Raw genomic sequence first — 16,537 nt, 5'->3', positions numbered from 1 at the left:
AATATTTTTAGAGTAGTTTTTAGTGTTTAATTATTGTTTTTCAATTTTAAAATGGATTATTATATTTTTTTTTTACTTTAAATAAAAAATTGTGCCGGTATTTATTTATTTTTAGTTCAGTGTCAATATTTAACTATGTTATAATGTTACAATTTTCGCTTGTTGTGACTATATTGATGAAGAATTTGTTTGTTTGAATGATTATTTGATGTCCCACATTGGTATGGGAGGAGAACAGAACCCCCTTCACTTGTTAATTGATTTGGGTTTGTTTGTGAACTTCTAATATTAATGTATATTTTTTTATAAAAAATTAACTTTATTTCAACCGAAATCCACCCAAAAATAGACGGTTGGGTTGGGTTGGGTTGGGTTGGGTTGGGTTGGGTTGGGTTGTCCAAAAATAGAGGGTTGGGTTGTGAAACAATTTGTAATTACCCAGACCCACCGCTAGCCTATATGGTTCTCTTTAGATTTCCTTTCGAGCTTTCCCTCAAAATAGAGGGTTGGGTTGGGAAACAATTTGTAATTACCGAGGCCCACCGTTAACAGATATTATCCTCTTTGAGGTTTTCTTTTTGGACTTCACCTCAAAGTTTTTAAAATACAGTCTTGTAAAGAAAGGTTTTCACACGCTTACAAAGGGTGTTTCGTTCTCCTCCCCCAACCGATATGGGATCTTACACTATTTCAGGTTGAGTTGGGTTATCAATCCAACCAACCCGAACTTTTGGGTTGGTCCAAAAAATTCCTTCAACTCAACCCAACTCTACTCTTATACACCTCTAGAGTTCAACATGTTAAAGGTTAATTATAAACAATAGATGTATTTTCCTTTTACGACAAATATTCACTACAAAAATTGATGACTTAAAATAATATTTTTACTCGAACAACTTTCCAAAATATATTAAAAGCATAAAGCATATTGAAACGAATTCTATTATTTTAAGGGATAACGTTCAATCCAGAAAAAAGAAATCTCGAGAGAAACTCGTGACACCCTGAAAAAGAAATCTCGAGAGAAACTCGTGACACTAAATAACAATGGCGTGTTCGAGTCACAAGACATGCAAGGGTAATAAAGGTACCAAATCCCAATATCATATTCTCTAACGTTCAATCCAGAAAAAGAAATCTCGAGAGAAACTCGTGACACCCTGAAAAAGAAAACTCGAGAGAAACTCGTGACACCCTGAAAAAGAAAACTCGAGAGAAACTCGTGACACTAAATAACAATGGCGTGGTCGAGTCACAAGACATGCAAGGGTAATCAGGGACCAAATCCCAATATCATATTCACTAATCTTCACCGAATACGTATAAACTACGATTAAACAAGCTTAAATTAAATTACTACGGATGAGACATGAAATACACAAAATTCGAAAAAGAACAAACGGTTGCAACAATTTCAGCATTTCCTTCAACCTCTTTGTCTTTACACTTAATTTGATGCTTCAATATACGAACACGACAAATTCACTTACCAAAATCGACATTATTCCCCCCGCAAAATGAGAAAAAAACCGACTATTGGTAATATTATTTTAAGTACATATTTTGGTAAGTACCAAATTCAGTTCTAAATGAGTAAAAAATAAGCAACTTTGTTAATTCTTCTCCGTCGTTTTCCCGAAAATTATAAATAATTTCGTGCTTAAAAAAAACGCAAACTCTTTCCAAAATTGCAAATTACCTTTATCTTTTTAGAAACGTTTCGCGGATATTGTTGAAGTAGAAAATTGTTACAGTGTTGTTGCACGGAAGTCGAAGAAATAACTTAATCCGAATGAGCGTATTAGTGAGTACAATGTCGTTCTAAGCTACTTTCACGTCTATTTTCTATTGGAGATTTATATGTTGAAGGATGAATTTGAAAGGTTAATAAAGGGTAAAGAGGTAATATTACAAAATTTGAAATAATTAAGATTATTATTTTTATTTTTATTGGGGTGAAGTAAATTAATTCCAAAAATGGCAATTTGTGAAAAGGAGGAGGAAAGAGAATGGGAGGGTAATTTGGTAATTTCCTACATCGCATCGCATAATAAGAAGAGCCCCCAACGCCTACTCTGAGTGTATGATTTAATAAATTAAAAAAAAAAATAAATATATATTTTTCCCGAAAGGAAAAGGGAAAAGGAAAGGAAAGAAAATATTTTTGGGAAATCGGAAGACGTTTTCCAATTGTCCGTGGTGTTTCCTGGTGCTTTATTCCTCCTCTCAGGTACCCTCTCCCTTTCTCTCTATCTCTCTCTCTCTCTCTCTCTCCCGATTTTTCTCTCTCTAGGTATGAATTCAAATCTTAACTCGTTTCTGGGTATGTTTAGGATGTTCCTGGGCGTTTTTAATCCTTGAATTTCTATTCAATTTTGGTATTTCTGTGTGCTTTTTTCTGTTGTAAATATGTCAATGGAATCATACCCTGTAGTTGATTTTTGGGAGAAATAGGTGTTTGATGTTAAGGCTGTTTATTGCAGTTCACAGTGAGAATGAATCTTGTTGTTTTGTTTTGTTTTGGTTTCAATGTTGTTTTTCAGGAATGAAGCAGATCGAGAATGGGGAATCGTTTGTAGTTAGTGGGGTTTTTTAAAATTTCGTATGCAAAATTGGTTGTATGGACATTTATGTTGGAATTATCCAGAAATTTTCAATTTATGTTTGTCTCTTCGATTTGATTAGATTTGACGAATAGGAGTTGGTTTGGTTGAGGAATTCTGATCGTGTTTTTGTGGACTGAATTTGTGTGATTCCGTTTTTTTGGCGAATTTGTTTTTATGTGCGAGGAACAGATGGTAAGGGGAGGGAAGGTTGGTAGTAGGAAGAATTTCAAGAAGAAATTTCGACCGAAAGATAAGGGTTCCGATGATTCTGACGAGGATTATGTTGTTTCCAATGATGAAAATGGAGTTTCTGAGTTTTCTGATGAAGATAATTGCTCCTATTTAGACGCTAATGCGTCGGGAGAGGATAACTTTGTTGTGGAGGAGGAGGAGGAGGTGGAGGTGGAGGAGCAACAACTGAATAAGGCGAGGAAAGGAGTCAAACCAAAGGTCGCAAACGCTTTGGGTTCAGGTAAAGGAAGGAAGAAAAACGGACGAAAGAGGCGAAGATTTAGTTATCAAGAAGAAGAAGAAGATGACGGGGACGAGGACGATGAGGATTATAGTATAGATAACGATAACGATTATGAGGAGGAGGAGGAGGAGGAAGAAGAAGAAGAAGAAGAAGAAGAAGAGGAAGAAGAAGTTGAGGTTGGGATTGAAGATGAGGATGAGGAGTTTATGATGGAAGAAGAGGATTTTTCCGATGAGGAAGAACCGCTCGTTAGAAAGAAAGCAACCAATAGGAAACGGGGTCGACAAGGGGTGCGGAAAAATACAGTTGGCAAGGTTTGCAAAAAGAGGAAACCAAAGGCTGCAAAGAAGCCTGCAAGGAACAAACGAAGAAAGAAGAGTGAAACGGTTAGAAGCTCAGATGATGATGATGATGATTTTTCGGAGAACAACGCTGTAGTAAAGAATACGAGAAAGAAAAGGAGTGTTTCAAAGCGGAAGAATCATGTTGGTCAATCAGATTTAGATACTTTCGTTTCCGGGTCATCGGATTATGAATATACCATCTCTGAAGAAGAGAGAGAGCAGGTGAGAGAAGCGGAGAAGTTGTGTGGTAATTTGAGAAATCGAGCAAGGACGGTACCTTCACCCTCAAGGATTGAGGAATCTGAACCACGCCAACCGAGAAAACCTCGACCTCCTGTTAGGAAAGGGAAAGAGAAAATGGAGGAAGTCAAGGCTGAGGTGATAAAGCAAGTATGCGGGATATGCCTATCGGAAGAGGATAAGAGGAGAGTTCGGGGAACGCTTAACTGTTGTTCTCACTTTTTTTGTTTCTCTTGTATTATGGAGTGGGCAAAGGTTGAATCACGATGCCCCTTGTGCAAGCAGAGGTTTCAGACAATTAGTAAGCCTGCAAGATCTGCTGCTGGAATTGACCTAAGAGAAGTCGTCATACAGGTTCCCGAGCGTGATCAGGTATGCTCGTAGTTTGTACGTTGTTCTTGTTTTCCTTTTTGGTCCTTCTATATAGTTTTTTTTTTTAAGTTTACGTTATCAACTATGTTCATGTAAGAGTTATATTTCCGCATTATAGATGNCTTCAGGTCTATCAACCATCCGAGGAAGAATTGAGGAGTTATCTGGATCCATATGAGAACGTAATCTGTACGGAGTGTCACGAAGGTGGCGATGATAATCTAATGTTACTGTGTGATCTATGTGACTCACCAGCGCACACGTATTGCGTCGGTCTTGGTAGAGAAGTACCAGAAGGGAATTGGTACTGTGTTGATTGTACAATCCTTGCTCAGGGATTATCAAGTCCACAGCCTCCTCAAAACCGACTGTCTGATCGAAGAACAACCAACAATTTGTTTAACCGAAGTTTCCCTGTTGCGAATCGGGATGGTTTAGACTTGAATTCTCTATCTTCACCTCGTACGCCAATGACTCAAGGATTTGGAAGCATCCCATCTCCTAGAATACCTGTGGAGGTGCAATCAACCTCTCCCATGTCTCAAGCAGTTGCGCCGACTCTTGTACGAAGACGAATTCTTCGACTACACATCAATCACATGCGCTCTTCAAATCAAATGGGGTTAGTAAACAACAGGACTGAGGGTGTTTCTGCTGCTGCTGCTGCTAGTTCTTGTGGTGGAGCTACCATAATGGGTCAAGAAACGACAATGGCAAGTCAAAGTTTGTTTGGGGAGAGCTTATTACATGACAATCCATCTCCATTGATGCAACATGGAGTTTTTCTTCACTCCGAAACAACAAGTATGTCTATGCAAGTAATACAAGATCCTCACCTTAGCATGATGTCTATAGATAGAACAACCAGCAGCAATGGAACAATTTTCAACACTTTGAGAGGAGGATTCCAAGGTGAAAATTCGACGACTGTTGATCGAAATTTGAATGGGACATTGTGGCATGAGTTTGCAGGAGTGAATTTGCTATCGAACTGCGAGACGATTCATGAATACAGCAATATATTGAATACAGGCTCTGATAGCAGTTCACGCCCCACTCGGGTCGGAGACGAGAAAGATTATTGCGCAGCAAGAGAGCATCTACAACCCATGATTGAAAGTCATTTGAAGAATTATTTATCCATAGATGTTGATCTAGGTATGTTCTTAACATTGATTCCTTTTTTACTCTCTTAGCAGCTTTTAGTTTTTGTTGCTAACTCATAATTTATTTGATGTTCTTCTGGTTACAGCAGGTCAGAGCACAGCAAACGAGATCGCGACGAAAGCAGCTGGTACGATCTTAGCAGCATGTGGGTTCAAAAACTCAATAAACGAAGCTTGTAGAGCAACACCACCATCCCAATGCTCTCACATTGAATTGTCATTGGGAGAGGAGCAAAGAAGCCTTATAAAGGGCCTCTGCTCGGCTTGCTTCGACTCGTATGTTCGGGATGTAGTGAAGAAGTTTACGGACGATGCATCGTGGTTAGATCTTACGCTATAGGGGGATTGTTTGCAAAAGCAGGCTGCATTTTACCACCCTTTAGGTTGTTGGCTTGTCCATAGGACATTTAAATCATAGTTTTATTGCTACACAGCCACATGTGATTTCTCATTATTGAAGAAATGAAGCTATTAAAGAAGTTACTTTTGTCAAATTTAAGCTTTTTTCATTTTCTTTCTTTTTTTTTTTTTTTTTTTTCCCANGAACATAAATTTAAACAGAAAATAAAAGTGTTGTCAGGCCTAAGAATTGGTGTTTTACAAGCAAAATAAATTACACTACACCTTATTTTGACACTCATTGAAGCATAATACTAGTAATTTGAGAGCTTGAAAACCAAGGAGGGCCTATTGCAGCAGCCAACTTTGATTTGTGCAACAACACAACTGTCTCTTCATAAATTATCACCAAGGATGGTCGACATTAACAGCCCTTGCACAAACCCGCTTCGTTTCGCTTTCTCTTCCTTGTCCTGCATGGACAGAGGCGACGACGACGGGACGCTTCTGTCACATGAAACCAAGATTTTAGATCCAGGAATTCAAAATCAATGTGATAATATAGACATTAAGAGAAAAGTATCTATAACGATTGCCAAGATTTTGGTACATGTACTTAAAATATTCTGTTTCCCCATATCTTCTACCGAAACTGGTCCTTGCACTAGCTCGCAGCATGCGTTCATTTCAACATACATACTCAGACCCTCATATTCTATCCTAGTTAAAACATCCTTGACGACAATAATATCAACTGAACTCAAAAGACAAGATAGCCAAAGAGAAAACATCTATTCGCGATGCAGCCTACACATACTTTAGAGTCATTCCTAGAACACTTTGTAACTCCACCCAACGGAACTTAGGAATATATAGAACTTACCGTTCTGATAGTTTGACTTGTGAATTACTCTTCACAGAGCTTGATTCAGCCGACAAGCGAGGTTGAACATTGCCATAGTCATCAGACAAAGGTAGAATAAACGATGAGAGCAGTGGATCAGGCACTGAATTGGAGGTAACTAAATACGAAGAACCCCCAAAAAGAGATTGCAAATTTCCTTCTTGAAGCTCTTTCCTCAACAAAGAGAGAGTTGAGTGTGAACCACCTTTACGAGATTTCCTCTTACGCTGCATGTAACCACTGGTTAAGGAACTAAGCATGGGATTAATCTTCCAGTTTAAATTTCATATAGAGTTCGAGCAGAAAACAGTAGCAGGTCAAATTTCAAATGATGTGATCCAATAAGAAAAGTAAAAGAATAGAAACGGACAAAACCTTAACTTTCCTTTTCCCTCCCTTCTGAGAAAAAGTCAAATGCATAATTTTCGATGCCAATTTATATCAAGGTCTTATAGATATTCTATTCTGGTAAAAGGTTCCAGTAGCTTAGAGGCAAATGGGAGCATAATAGAAGAAAGGGTCACATTCCTTACTCCTCCCAGGAACATGAGAGAGATCTGATAGATGCAAAAGAGATCATTGAGAATACTGCTAGGCGGACACTGAGCTGATTTTTATAGAATACAGCTACACCAAAATCGTGAATGTGAAGCATTCTCGACGAGGCAAATAAGATAGTGGAAAACAGAAATGATAGAACTAATTTTAACATGATAAATAAAAGGATATCTTGAAAATATTTGCATGCTGCAGGGTTATATGCGCAACCATGTCAACTCCCACCCTCGTATCACAGACTGGACAAACCTGCAGATTAATAATAATGTTTAGCTCTTTAATTAATGAAGCTATCCTTTTTTAAACTATGAATAGCCATTATGCACTGCACTTTGAACACAAAGAATTCATAATGGACTAAAATGGTGTAATGAACAAGGAGAAGTAACATCACTGATATCAAATTAAATATCCCGCTTTATTGCACTTGTGATTACTAGCATCCCGAGTTGAAAAAATGTATTTATGTGATTGAGCCAAGAAATATCCTAGATATTGACATAGATTCTGTTAATACATATGTTTTCTATATCAAATGTAGAAAACAAAATTAGAATTTATTTTGTAAAAAGGGACATTAGCAAATTTAAAGAATAAGAATCCACAAGAATTAGAAAATTGTACAGCAACAACTGGTTGGCACTGTATGATGAGAACGACACTCTTAGCTATCCAAAAGAAAAAAATGATATTGAGATGAATGAATAGTATCTTGCAATGATTCAACCTGAGATACATTGAATTTGAGGCTTCATTTATTTTGTTAAAAAACAGAGCTTGCAATAGTATAAGTGTGAGGAGGTAGGACAAGAGCTCTTCCCATTTATCATCAGCTCTGGAGATTACAAAAGTACAAGTAGAGTAGTCGGAATATGCTTGATATATAACTCTCAAGTGGAAGCTACAAGATACACTTTGTCCCATTCTTTCTCAATCCCCTAGAAAATTTCCCAACCAACTTCCAAAGAATAGCTTAAGGTGCATTCCCCTGTAATACTCTTGCTTTATTCCTCAAGAGATTCCAAATACTTGAAGAGGAGCCGCCAGCAAGGGAATAAATAGACAATGCATGAGTAGGTGATCTACATCTTCTGTAGTTTGTTTAAATTGAAAATGCTAATTTGTAGAACAAAGGGGGTTTGCTTATGAATTCCATCACATGCGATAACACATCCCAAAGCTGCAATCCATGGAAGAGGAAAAAAAGAAAAAACTTGACTCTCCTCAAACAATTCCCTATTTTCTCCGTCCATAAAACTTTGATGAGATTTTTAGACAAATTGTGTTTCCTGTAATGGTGCCATGAATACCGATTTACATGTACAGTTCCTCAATTTGTACACCCCAAATCTTCATATCTCGATGGTAGTTGGGGAAATTAAGGCTTTCATTAGGTAAATATTTTTCTTTACTTCTCCTCGGAGGGCTCTAAACATTTCCAGATAGACAAAGTCATCACCATACGCTACAGAAAATGAGACTATATGAAAAAAAAAATATATATATACATATAGGGGCCGTCTTCTAAGTTAAAACAAAGTGAAAAAGACAGATATCAGGATTTTTTTTTTTTTTTTCAAAAACATTATTAGATATGTATTTAAGCCAGACAATGATCATAAATCAAAAGCTCAATCAAAATTAACTACTTTTCGAACGGAAATACGCAATTCAAATAAATTGTTTTGCAGGGATTCATACCCCAGTCTTTGCCTCGATAGGATGTTCTTCATCAATGTGACAGCACAATCCAACTATGTCAAAATATTCTGCGCAAAACGGGCAGGGAAACTCTTCTCTTATATCATCATCCCCTTCAAGTTCTTCAAACCCCATGAACATACCTGCATATTGAGGTACTACAGAATAAGTCTAAAACTGAAGGTAAAGGCAAAAGGATATAGACAATAAAAAAAATAAAATAAAAAAAGAGTAGAGGGACACATAAAAGCATTGACCCGTATAAATGATGATCTAAAACAAATTGAAGCAGAAGGCAATATCATGAGTGACAGCAGAAAGGTAGATGCACTTCGTCTTAATAACAAAACATTAAGTGACACATGTTGTAATCTTCTTAATCGCCATTTTCAGAAGTCAGCCCAAGAATCCCCAAGAATCTAGATTAGCATGCTTGCTTATTAGTTCATAAGGTGATCCTTTTTATTTTTCACATACTATGGCCTTATTTTTCAAGACACACAATACAGACACTACAAAGTACTTCTTGGACTAATGCATCTACTATATTCTCAATTTCTCGTCTAAGCAAGCACACATAAGCATCCTACCGATAATCCATGGTTAAAAATTAAAAATTAAAAAAAAAAAAAAAAAAAAAAAAATCAGAAAGCACAATCGAAATTCATAAAAACAAAGCACAATCGAACATTATTCCATCATCTTCACCACACTGGAATAAACAATATCAAACAAAAGCAGAATTACAATAGTCACAGTAGTTTCGATTTATTGTCATCAGTTCTTCGATGTATCCACAGACGGCAACATTATCAAGGAAAATCAAATAAAATCAAGGTAACAAAAAACACAACAGTGTATGAAAAAAAGAAAAAAGGTAATGGACAGAAAAGCAATTAGAAAGGCAGTGAGTTGGAAATGAGTGGAAAGGCAGTGAAAATGAGAAATGGAAATGAAGGAGCGGGAAGTATACCAGATCGTGATAGAAGAGAAGATTGGTAGCGCTTAGAAGCAGAAGAAAGGCGAGAAGTCCAGGGATCAGCATCCATGGGTGGAGGGAGGATTGAAGCAAGTTGAAGAAGGTTGCGATCCCGGAGAGAAGAAGAGAAAGGGGGAGAAACCCTAGAAAGAGAAATTGGAGAGGGAGAATTAAGGGGGGGAAGAAAAGCGAAGAAGATTGAAGGGTTTTGAGGAGAGAGAGAGAGAGAGAGAGAGAGAGAGAGAGAGAGAGAGAGAGAGAGAAAACTGCAAACTGAAAATCAAAAATTGGTTTTGTCGAAGCTGAATTTCACCAACCAAAATGGAAGAAAGAGAAACTAAGAAATTAAATGCAACTCTATATTTATATGATGCTCTTTTAATTCTCTTTTTTTATTACTGAAATAATAATTCAATTTACTTTTCTTTTTTTTTTTTTTTAATATTTTTAATTTCATTTTTGTTATCAAAAAACCAAAAAAATTAAAAAATAAATATTAAAAAAACAACTTCTCAGTATGGAATCATTTGGTTTTGATTTGTTCCTAAGAATTTACAACAATATTTGAGATTAAATTCAATATCTAAAAATATTATTTTATTTTAAAATTAAATTATATATCACTTTTAAAACAATATTTGAGCTCATTTTTAAACTATTTCAAAGTTTTTGTAATTGAAATGGTTGAAATATTTTTACATTTTATATATTATTTCACGAGTGTTTTTTTTTTTTTCACGAGTAGGTAAGCCATGTCTTTGCCCCTTTTATCCTTCGGTGTGTTGTCGATTGGAATTTTCAAGGAAGAGAGTACGAGTATTTTATTGTTTCGATCTCATGGTCATTGTTGTGTGTAGGGATCTCACCATCTAGACCCCACGAGTGGTTTGAGCGGGGGTGTACTAGAGCGAGTGGTGTGTGACCACCTCGAAGAAGGAGAAGGAGCAAGATGAAAATTTGGAGAGAGATGATTATAAAAGTTGCAATGGATTGAGTAAAGAAGAAGAGATTTGCGGGTTTAAAATCGAGTCGAGTTGATCTTGAATTTGAAATCCATCGTTCCAATGAGTAGTGTAGTCTAAACACACCTATATAGGATAATTAAGAAATGTTTAACGAAAGTGGATAATATTTATACCAACAGGGTGCACCTTCCTTTTCGGTGACTCAAGCATATGTACTTCATGACTAAGTGTGTTTTACTTGGAGCAATGCTATGTTGGGTGACCTCTTAGGAATTTTTCTAAGATGTATGTGAGTGAGAACAAAGCATGCTAAAAGAACTCAGGTTGGCTTGTGGATACTTTGGCTGCTCATGGATCCACTTTGGGCATGAAGGAGGTGGTTCACTAATTTCTGGCACACAGGTCTTCTAGGTGACAAATCTAATCTCTATGGTCAACTTACTTTTCTGTTCTTAGACTTAGGTAGCTTGCTTTGTCTATGCAATGTGAACCCAATGTCCTAGGTCAAGGTGCTACCTCATAGAACTCTGTCTCTCTAGTGGGGATAGTATGGTGTGTGCTAGTCTGCTCGTCTTCTATAGAAGGTTAGCTAGAGAACCCTTCCCACAGGACCATATAGACACTCAAACTTGTGTAGCCCCAATCCTCCGTATCATGGTGGATTTACGGTTGCTGTTCTTCCACAAAATTAGTTGCCTAGTCCCTTTGACGCACTTCCCTAACACGCCTATACCTATCTGCACAATACTTATGAGATCCCACATCAGTTGGAGAGGAGAATGAAGCATTCTTTATAAGAGTGTCAAAACTTCTCCCTAATAGACGCATTTTAAAACTATGAGGTTAACGAGCCCTAACAAACACATTTTAAAATTGTGAGGCTAACGAGCTGAAGCAGACAGTATCTGCTAGCGGTGGGCTTGGACCATTACAAATGGTATCAGAGCTAGTTACCAAGCGATATGCCAGCGAGGATGATGAGCCCCGAAGGGAGGTGTATTGTGAGATCCCACATCGATTGGAGAGAGGGAACGAGTCCAACGAGGATGCTGAGTCCCGAAAGGGGGTGGATTGTGAGATCCCACATCGATTGGAGAGGAGAACGAGTGCTAGCTAGGATGCTGAGCCTCGAAGGGGGGTGAATTGTGAGATCCTACATCAGTCGGAGAGGGGAACGAAACATTATTTATAAGGATGTGGAAGCCTCTCCCTCGTAAACGTGTTTTAAAATCGTGAGACTAACGGGCCGAAGCGAATAAATATCTGTTAACGATGGGCTTGGGCCATTACAGTACTGGTACTAGAGTGGATATGGTGGTGGAGACCCTGATGATACCGTCCGTACATACTCTTAGCAACATATAGGCAACCTTTGTCTTTCTTGTATGACGTAGAGTCTACTAGGTTCTTAATCCTCTAGGTGATTTAAAACTTGTCTCTTGTTTCCAGGATGTCTAGGACCTACTCCTTGAATTAATCCACTCTTTGGGTGCACACAAGTCTATATATTTGATCACCGCTCACAATCAGGGGGAGAGGCATGTGACACCATGGGATTGTGACACATTTATCGTCATGAGGCTCTCTAAGGTATATTATGAGACATTTCCAATCTGGCAGGTGTAAACATCATTTTGGCGAATGATCATACATTGTGGTGGAGCCTCCACCCAATTTTGGTGAGCTTCCATCTTTTATATAGACAGACTTAACTCTAGAGTGCATGCCCAAATTCCTTTCTAAACTTTGAATTTCAAGGATAAGGCTTAGACCTTACGCGACCCTTTATCAAGTCTATTTTTATCCCTCATGTCGATATCAATGCCTCCATGTCTCGCTTGACTTCGATGCACATCCATTTGGTATGTTAGATGATATACCATTCTCGTCGGTCACATCATGACACTCTTCTATCTTGACGATTATGTGGCCGATGGATGTCACTTGAGGGACGTCGTTTTGCTTGTCGCTATGTGAAGGTCACAACATAAGTGATGGTTTTGGGTTGAATCCAATTCACATCCCATCCAAATCCCAAACCCAGAAGTTGGAGCAGCCCATGTGAGCTTAGGCCCAAGCCTTAACACACACATGTCAGCCCACAATGCACGCCTTGAACTCCAAGACTCAATTCGCCCACACACGTAGAGCAGCCAATGTCAAGGTCAAGCACAAACCCTAAACCCTAATTCAGGCCCATTCGCAGGCCCATTTGGTCTCGAAGCCCAGCCCAACAAAATGAACTCCGATTAGAATTCAGTAAAAAGCTTTCATCCCCATCCCACAAACCCTAAACCCTAAACCCCAAACCCTAAACCCTAAACCCTACACCTTCGCTTTCTCTCATCTCATCTCATCTCAACTCCGGCAGCTAACGCCTTCAGACAACTTCTTTAGTGTACCTCTGGTTTTCTTCCCATGGCGTCCACGTATCTTCTATATGAATCTGCTTCTGGTTATGCTCTCTTTCATGCCCATGGCCTCGACGAAATTGGCCAGAACACTGAAGCTGTTCGGAGCTCCGTCTCCGACCTCAACCGCTTCGGCAAGGTCGTCAAACTTGCCGCATTCCACCCCTTCGAGTCCGCCCTCGATGCGCTCAAGCAATGCAACTCGGTCTCCGAAGGTAACTAACTCCCTCATCGACTCAATCTACCATGCAGTCGTTTGACTTTCGGTTTTAATCGTTTCCTCGAATCAATTGTTTCGTATACCACGTTGAATCTTTTCAGTTTCTGTTGCAAATAATGTATTGATAAATGGCAGGGCTTATGACTGATGAGTTGAGGAGTTTTCTGGAAATTAATCTTCCGAAAGTTAAGGAAGCTAAGAAGGCCAAGTTCGTTTTGGGACTAGCTGAACCCAAAATTGGGTCGAACATCTTTGAAGAAACTAAAATCCCGTGTCAAAGTAATGAGTTTGTTTTGGAGCTGCTTCGGGGTGTGCGTCTACACTTCGACAAATTCATAAAGGACCTCAAGGTTTGCCTGCTCGGTTGCTCCTACTATTTCACTTTCACTTCTTGCAGTATTGATTGGTATCTACAGTCGAATTACTTTTTTTTCCTCTAACCGTTTATTTGTATCTACAGTCAGCAGATTTGGAGAAGGCCCAGCTTGGTCTCGGACACAGTTACAGTCGAGCAAAGGTCAAGTTCAATGTTAACCGTGTTGATAACATGGTGATTCAAGCAATCTTCCTTCTTGACACTCTAGACAAGGACATTAATTCCTTCTCCATGAGAGTCAGGTATTTTAATAAACTAGCAGCATCAGTTTTTGAGGAAGCTTTAAAATCTGGAGAAAAGCTTACTTTTGTTTCTCTCTTTCAAGATGGTGATTTTGGATGCTATTTTAACGATCTTTGTTTCTCTGGGACATCACGAGTCTTCGTCATCAATTACTAAATGTTTACTTTTATGGTGCAGAGAGTGGTATTCATGGCATTTCCCTGAGTTGGTGAAGATTGTGAGCGACAATTATCTTTATGCCAAAGTTTCTAAATTTATTGAGGACAAATCGAAGTTGGCAGAAGATAAAATCCCTGGTTTGATTGACATTATTGGTGATGAAGATAAAGCAAAGGAGATTGTTGAAGCAGCCAAAGCCTCCATGGGTATATCTCTGGCTTAATTTCATTTTCCTTCAATTTTTGTTATTTTTCCGATACTTGATTTGGTAATCGTCTATATACTGCAGGCCAAGATTTGTCTCCAATTGACTTGATCAATGTTCAGCAATTTGCACAGAGGGTGATGGATCTATCTGAATATAGGAAGAAGCTATTTGATTACCTAGTTTCTAAAATGAATGATATTGCTCCCAATTTGGCCTCTTTGATTGGTGAAGTTGTTGGGGCCCGTTTGATTTCACATGCCGGTAGTCTCACGAATTTGGCCAAGTGCCCTTCTTCCACCCTTCAGATTCTTGGTGCAGAGAAAGCACTCTTCAGGTCTGTGTCTTCCTCTGTTTTGAAATAGTAAGCATCATTTCCTCTTTGAGATCATAATGCCATGGGTTCTAATTTTGAAATATCTTATTCGTAAAACTATAGAAATGTAGCCACTTAATGTTTAAGTATATTCATGCCATGAAAGTAAAGTATTATTACTAGTTGAGATTTGTTTAATAAAATGCTGGTCCAATAAATTCATTTTTTTCTATTCAGGGCTTTGAAAACAAAGGGAAACACCCCTAAATATGGTCTGATCTTCCATTCTTCTTTCATTGGTCGAGCGTCTGCACGGAACAAAGGCCGAATGGCTCGTTATCTTGCTAACAAATGTTCAATTGCATCACGGATTGATTGCTTTGCAGGTAATTATTGTGTAGCCAACCTTTGTTGTGTAGTTTTCTGCATAATACAATGGACTATTTTCTATAATAAGTTATGGCTACCAGTTGCTGGGTCTGATTTATAATCTTGTATTGCCATTTAGAGAAGAGTACCACAACCTTTGGGGAAAAACTTCGTGAGCAAGTTGAAGAGCGCCTGGACTTTTATGACAAGGGAATCGCACCTCGTAAAAACATAGATGTTATGAAGGATGCAATTGAAAGTGCAGATAACAAAGGTATATATAATGCTATGATTGTGACTGTTCACCTTAAGAATGGTCAATATTTGTTTGAGATAGTGTGGCTCTGCAACCATAGTTTTTCATGCTTAGTACTACCTTGTTCACACTATAACCTTTTCTTTTATACTAATTCATTAACATTGGTGAATTCCACTTGTTTTTAAAATGGATCCTTCGTTATTTTTTATGTGCTAACGATGTGACTAACAGTTGATGGTACCTATGTTTGTATGTTTTGGGTATGGTTGATGTTTTGAGCACTTGACACTGATGAAAAATATTGTGGCAGCAACTGATATGGATATAGAAGAAGTGCCAAGTGAAGCGTCAGGGAAAAAGAACAAGAAAAAGAAATCGAAAGGCAATGCGAACGGTGAGGTAGCGGGTGAGAACGGTGATGTTGGGGAGGATGTGAAATCGGAAAAGAAGAAAAAGAAGGAGAAGCGAAAGTTGGATAGGAAAACAGAGGAGGAGGGTTCAGAAGACATAAATGGAGTAAAGGGAGAGGAAGAAGCAGGGAAGAAGAAGAAGAAAAAGAAGAGCAAGGAGGAAAAGGCGGTGGTGGTGGATCATGTAGAAGATGGTAAGAAGAAAAAGAAGAAAAAGTTGAGAAGGGAAGAAGAAGAAGATGATGATGATGAATAGGTTGTTATGAAATGTGGCTGTGGCTCTTTTTGATGTTCGATCCACAGTTTGGTTTGGTCCTTATGAATGAATGGATGAAATTATTGTATTCTTCTCTTAAATTTGTTTGATTGATTGAGCTGTTGTTTATCTTTAGTATAAAAGATTATCTTACAAGATGAGTTCCCTTTATTTCTATTTCTCCATGCACTTCTCATCTAACATACTCACCTAAAAGCTAGCTTCTTATACACTTAAGCTTGTGTGCACTCTTGCACTTAAAAGCTTGTGTTACGAAGAAGTTTTCACGCCCCTTTAAAGAGTGTTTCGTTCTCCTCTTCAATCGATGTCGAATTTTACATCTTTCATTCGCATTTTTTCTACTATGTTAGGTCGTAGAATAATGTGTAATTTGTGGCATGTTTATAATTGTTGAACACAATTCTGCGTGGAAAATACTTACTTCCACTCTTTATTAACACCAATCGAGAAGAGATTACAAAACACTTTATAGAATACAACTTTGTCCTAGGTAGAGTAACCTAGATAGGTAGAGATGTATGATAACCTAGGGTAACCTTTATAATGTCATGTATGATAAGCATGAATGAATGAAATACCACGAATATGTACGTCCATGTGTAAAGAAGTATTATGTGTATCATCTCATCTCATTGAAGTATTA

At 38.0% G+C, this 16,537-nt stretch overlaps 3 protein-coding genes across 9 annotated transcripts; 2 read left to right on the top strand and 1 right to left on the bottom strand.

Moving 5' to 3' along the window:
* Positions 1-2,083: 2,083 nt before the first annotated feature.
* Positions 2,084-5,697, top strand: LOC111792737. 6 transcript variants are annotated; one of them, XM_023674311.1, is made up of 4 exons: positions 2,084-2,230; positions 2,796-4,037; positions 4,166-5,195; positions 5,290-5,697. In XM_023674311.1, the coding sequence occupies exons 2-4, from the start codon at positions 2,796-2,798 to the stop codon at positions 5,541-5,543; spliced, it is 2,526 nt and encodes an 841-aa protein (XP_023530079.1). In that variant the 5' UTR covers positions 2,084-2,230; the 3' UTR covers positions 5,544-5,697. The 6 variants fall into 6 exon arrangements, with proteins under 6 accessions (XP_023530079.1, XP_023530078.1, XP_023530075.1 ...); XM_023674310.1 differs by having other exon boundaries at positions 2,544-4,037; positions 5,293-5,697; XM_023674307.1 differs by having other exon boundaries at positions 2,544-4,037.
* Positions 5,698-5,763: 66 nt separating this feature from the next.
* On the bottom strand, positions 5,764-9,986 carry LOC111792779 (protein DEHYDRATION-INDUCED 19 homolog 3-like). 2 transcript variants are annotated; one of them, XM_023674364.1, is made up of 5 exons: positions 9,679-9,986; positions 8,706-8,848; positions 7,176-7,253; positions 6,426-6,679; positions 5,764-6,046 (listed from the first exon to the last, which is right to left on the bottom strand). In XM_023674364.1, the coding sequence occupies exons 1-5, from the start codon at positions 9,752-9,754 to the stop codon at positions 5,938-5,940; spliced, it is 660 nt and encodes a 219-aa protein (XP_023530132.1). In that variant the 5' UTR covers positions 9,755-9,986; the 3' UTR covers positions 5,764-5,937. The 2 variants fall into 2 exon arrangements, with proteins under 2 accessions (XP_023530132.1, XP_023530131.1); XM_023674363.1 differs by having other exon boundaries at positions 5,764-6,049; positions 9,679-9,978.
* A 2,958-nt stretch (positions 9,987-12,944) lies between these two features.
* On the top strand, positions 12,945-16,048 carry LOC111792743 (nucleolar protein 56-like). The gene is made up of 8 exons (XM_023674320.1): positions 12,945-13,275; positions 13,416-13,630; positions 13,741-13,898; positions 14,077-14,264; positions 14,348-14,600; positions 14,817-14,965; positions 15,088-15,222; positions 15,518-16,048. Exons 1-8 carry the CDS (start codon positions 13,068-13,070, stop codon positions 15,871-15,873), a joined length of 1,662 nt encoding a protein of 553 aa, XP_023530088.1. The 5' UTR covers positions 12,945-13,067; the 3' UTR covers positions 15,874-16,048.
* Positions 16,049-16,537: the final 489 nt, after the last annotated feature.

This window comes from Cucurbita pepo, chromosome LG04 (assembly GCF_002806865.2).
Source record: "Cucurbita pepo subsp. pepo cultivar mu-cu-16 chromosome LG04, ASM280686v2, whole genome shotgun sequence".
NCBI lineage: Eukaryota > Viridiplantae > Streptophyta > Magnoliopsida > Cucurbitales > Cucurbitaceae > Cucurbita > Cucurbita pepo.
This window is presented reverse-complemented; position numbering and strand designations above follow the sequence as displayed.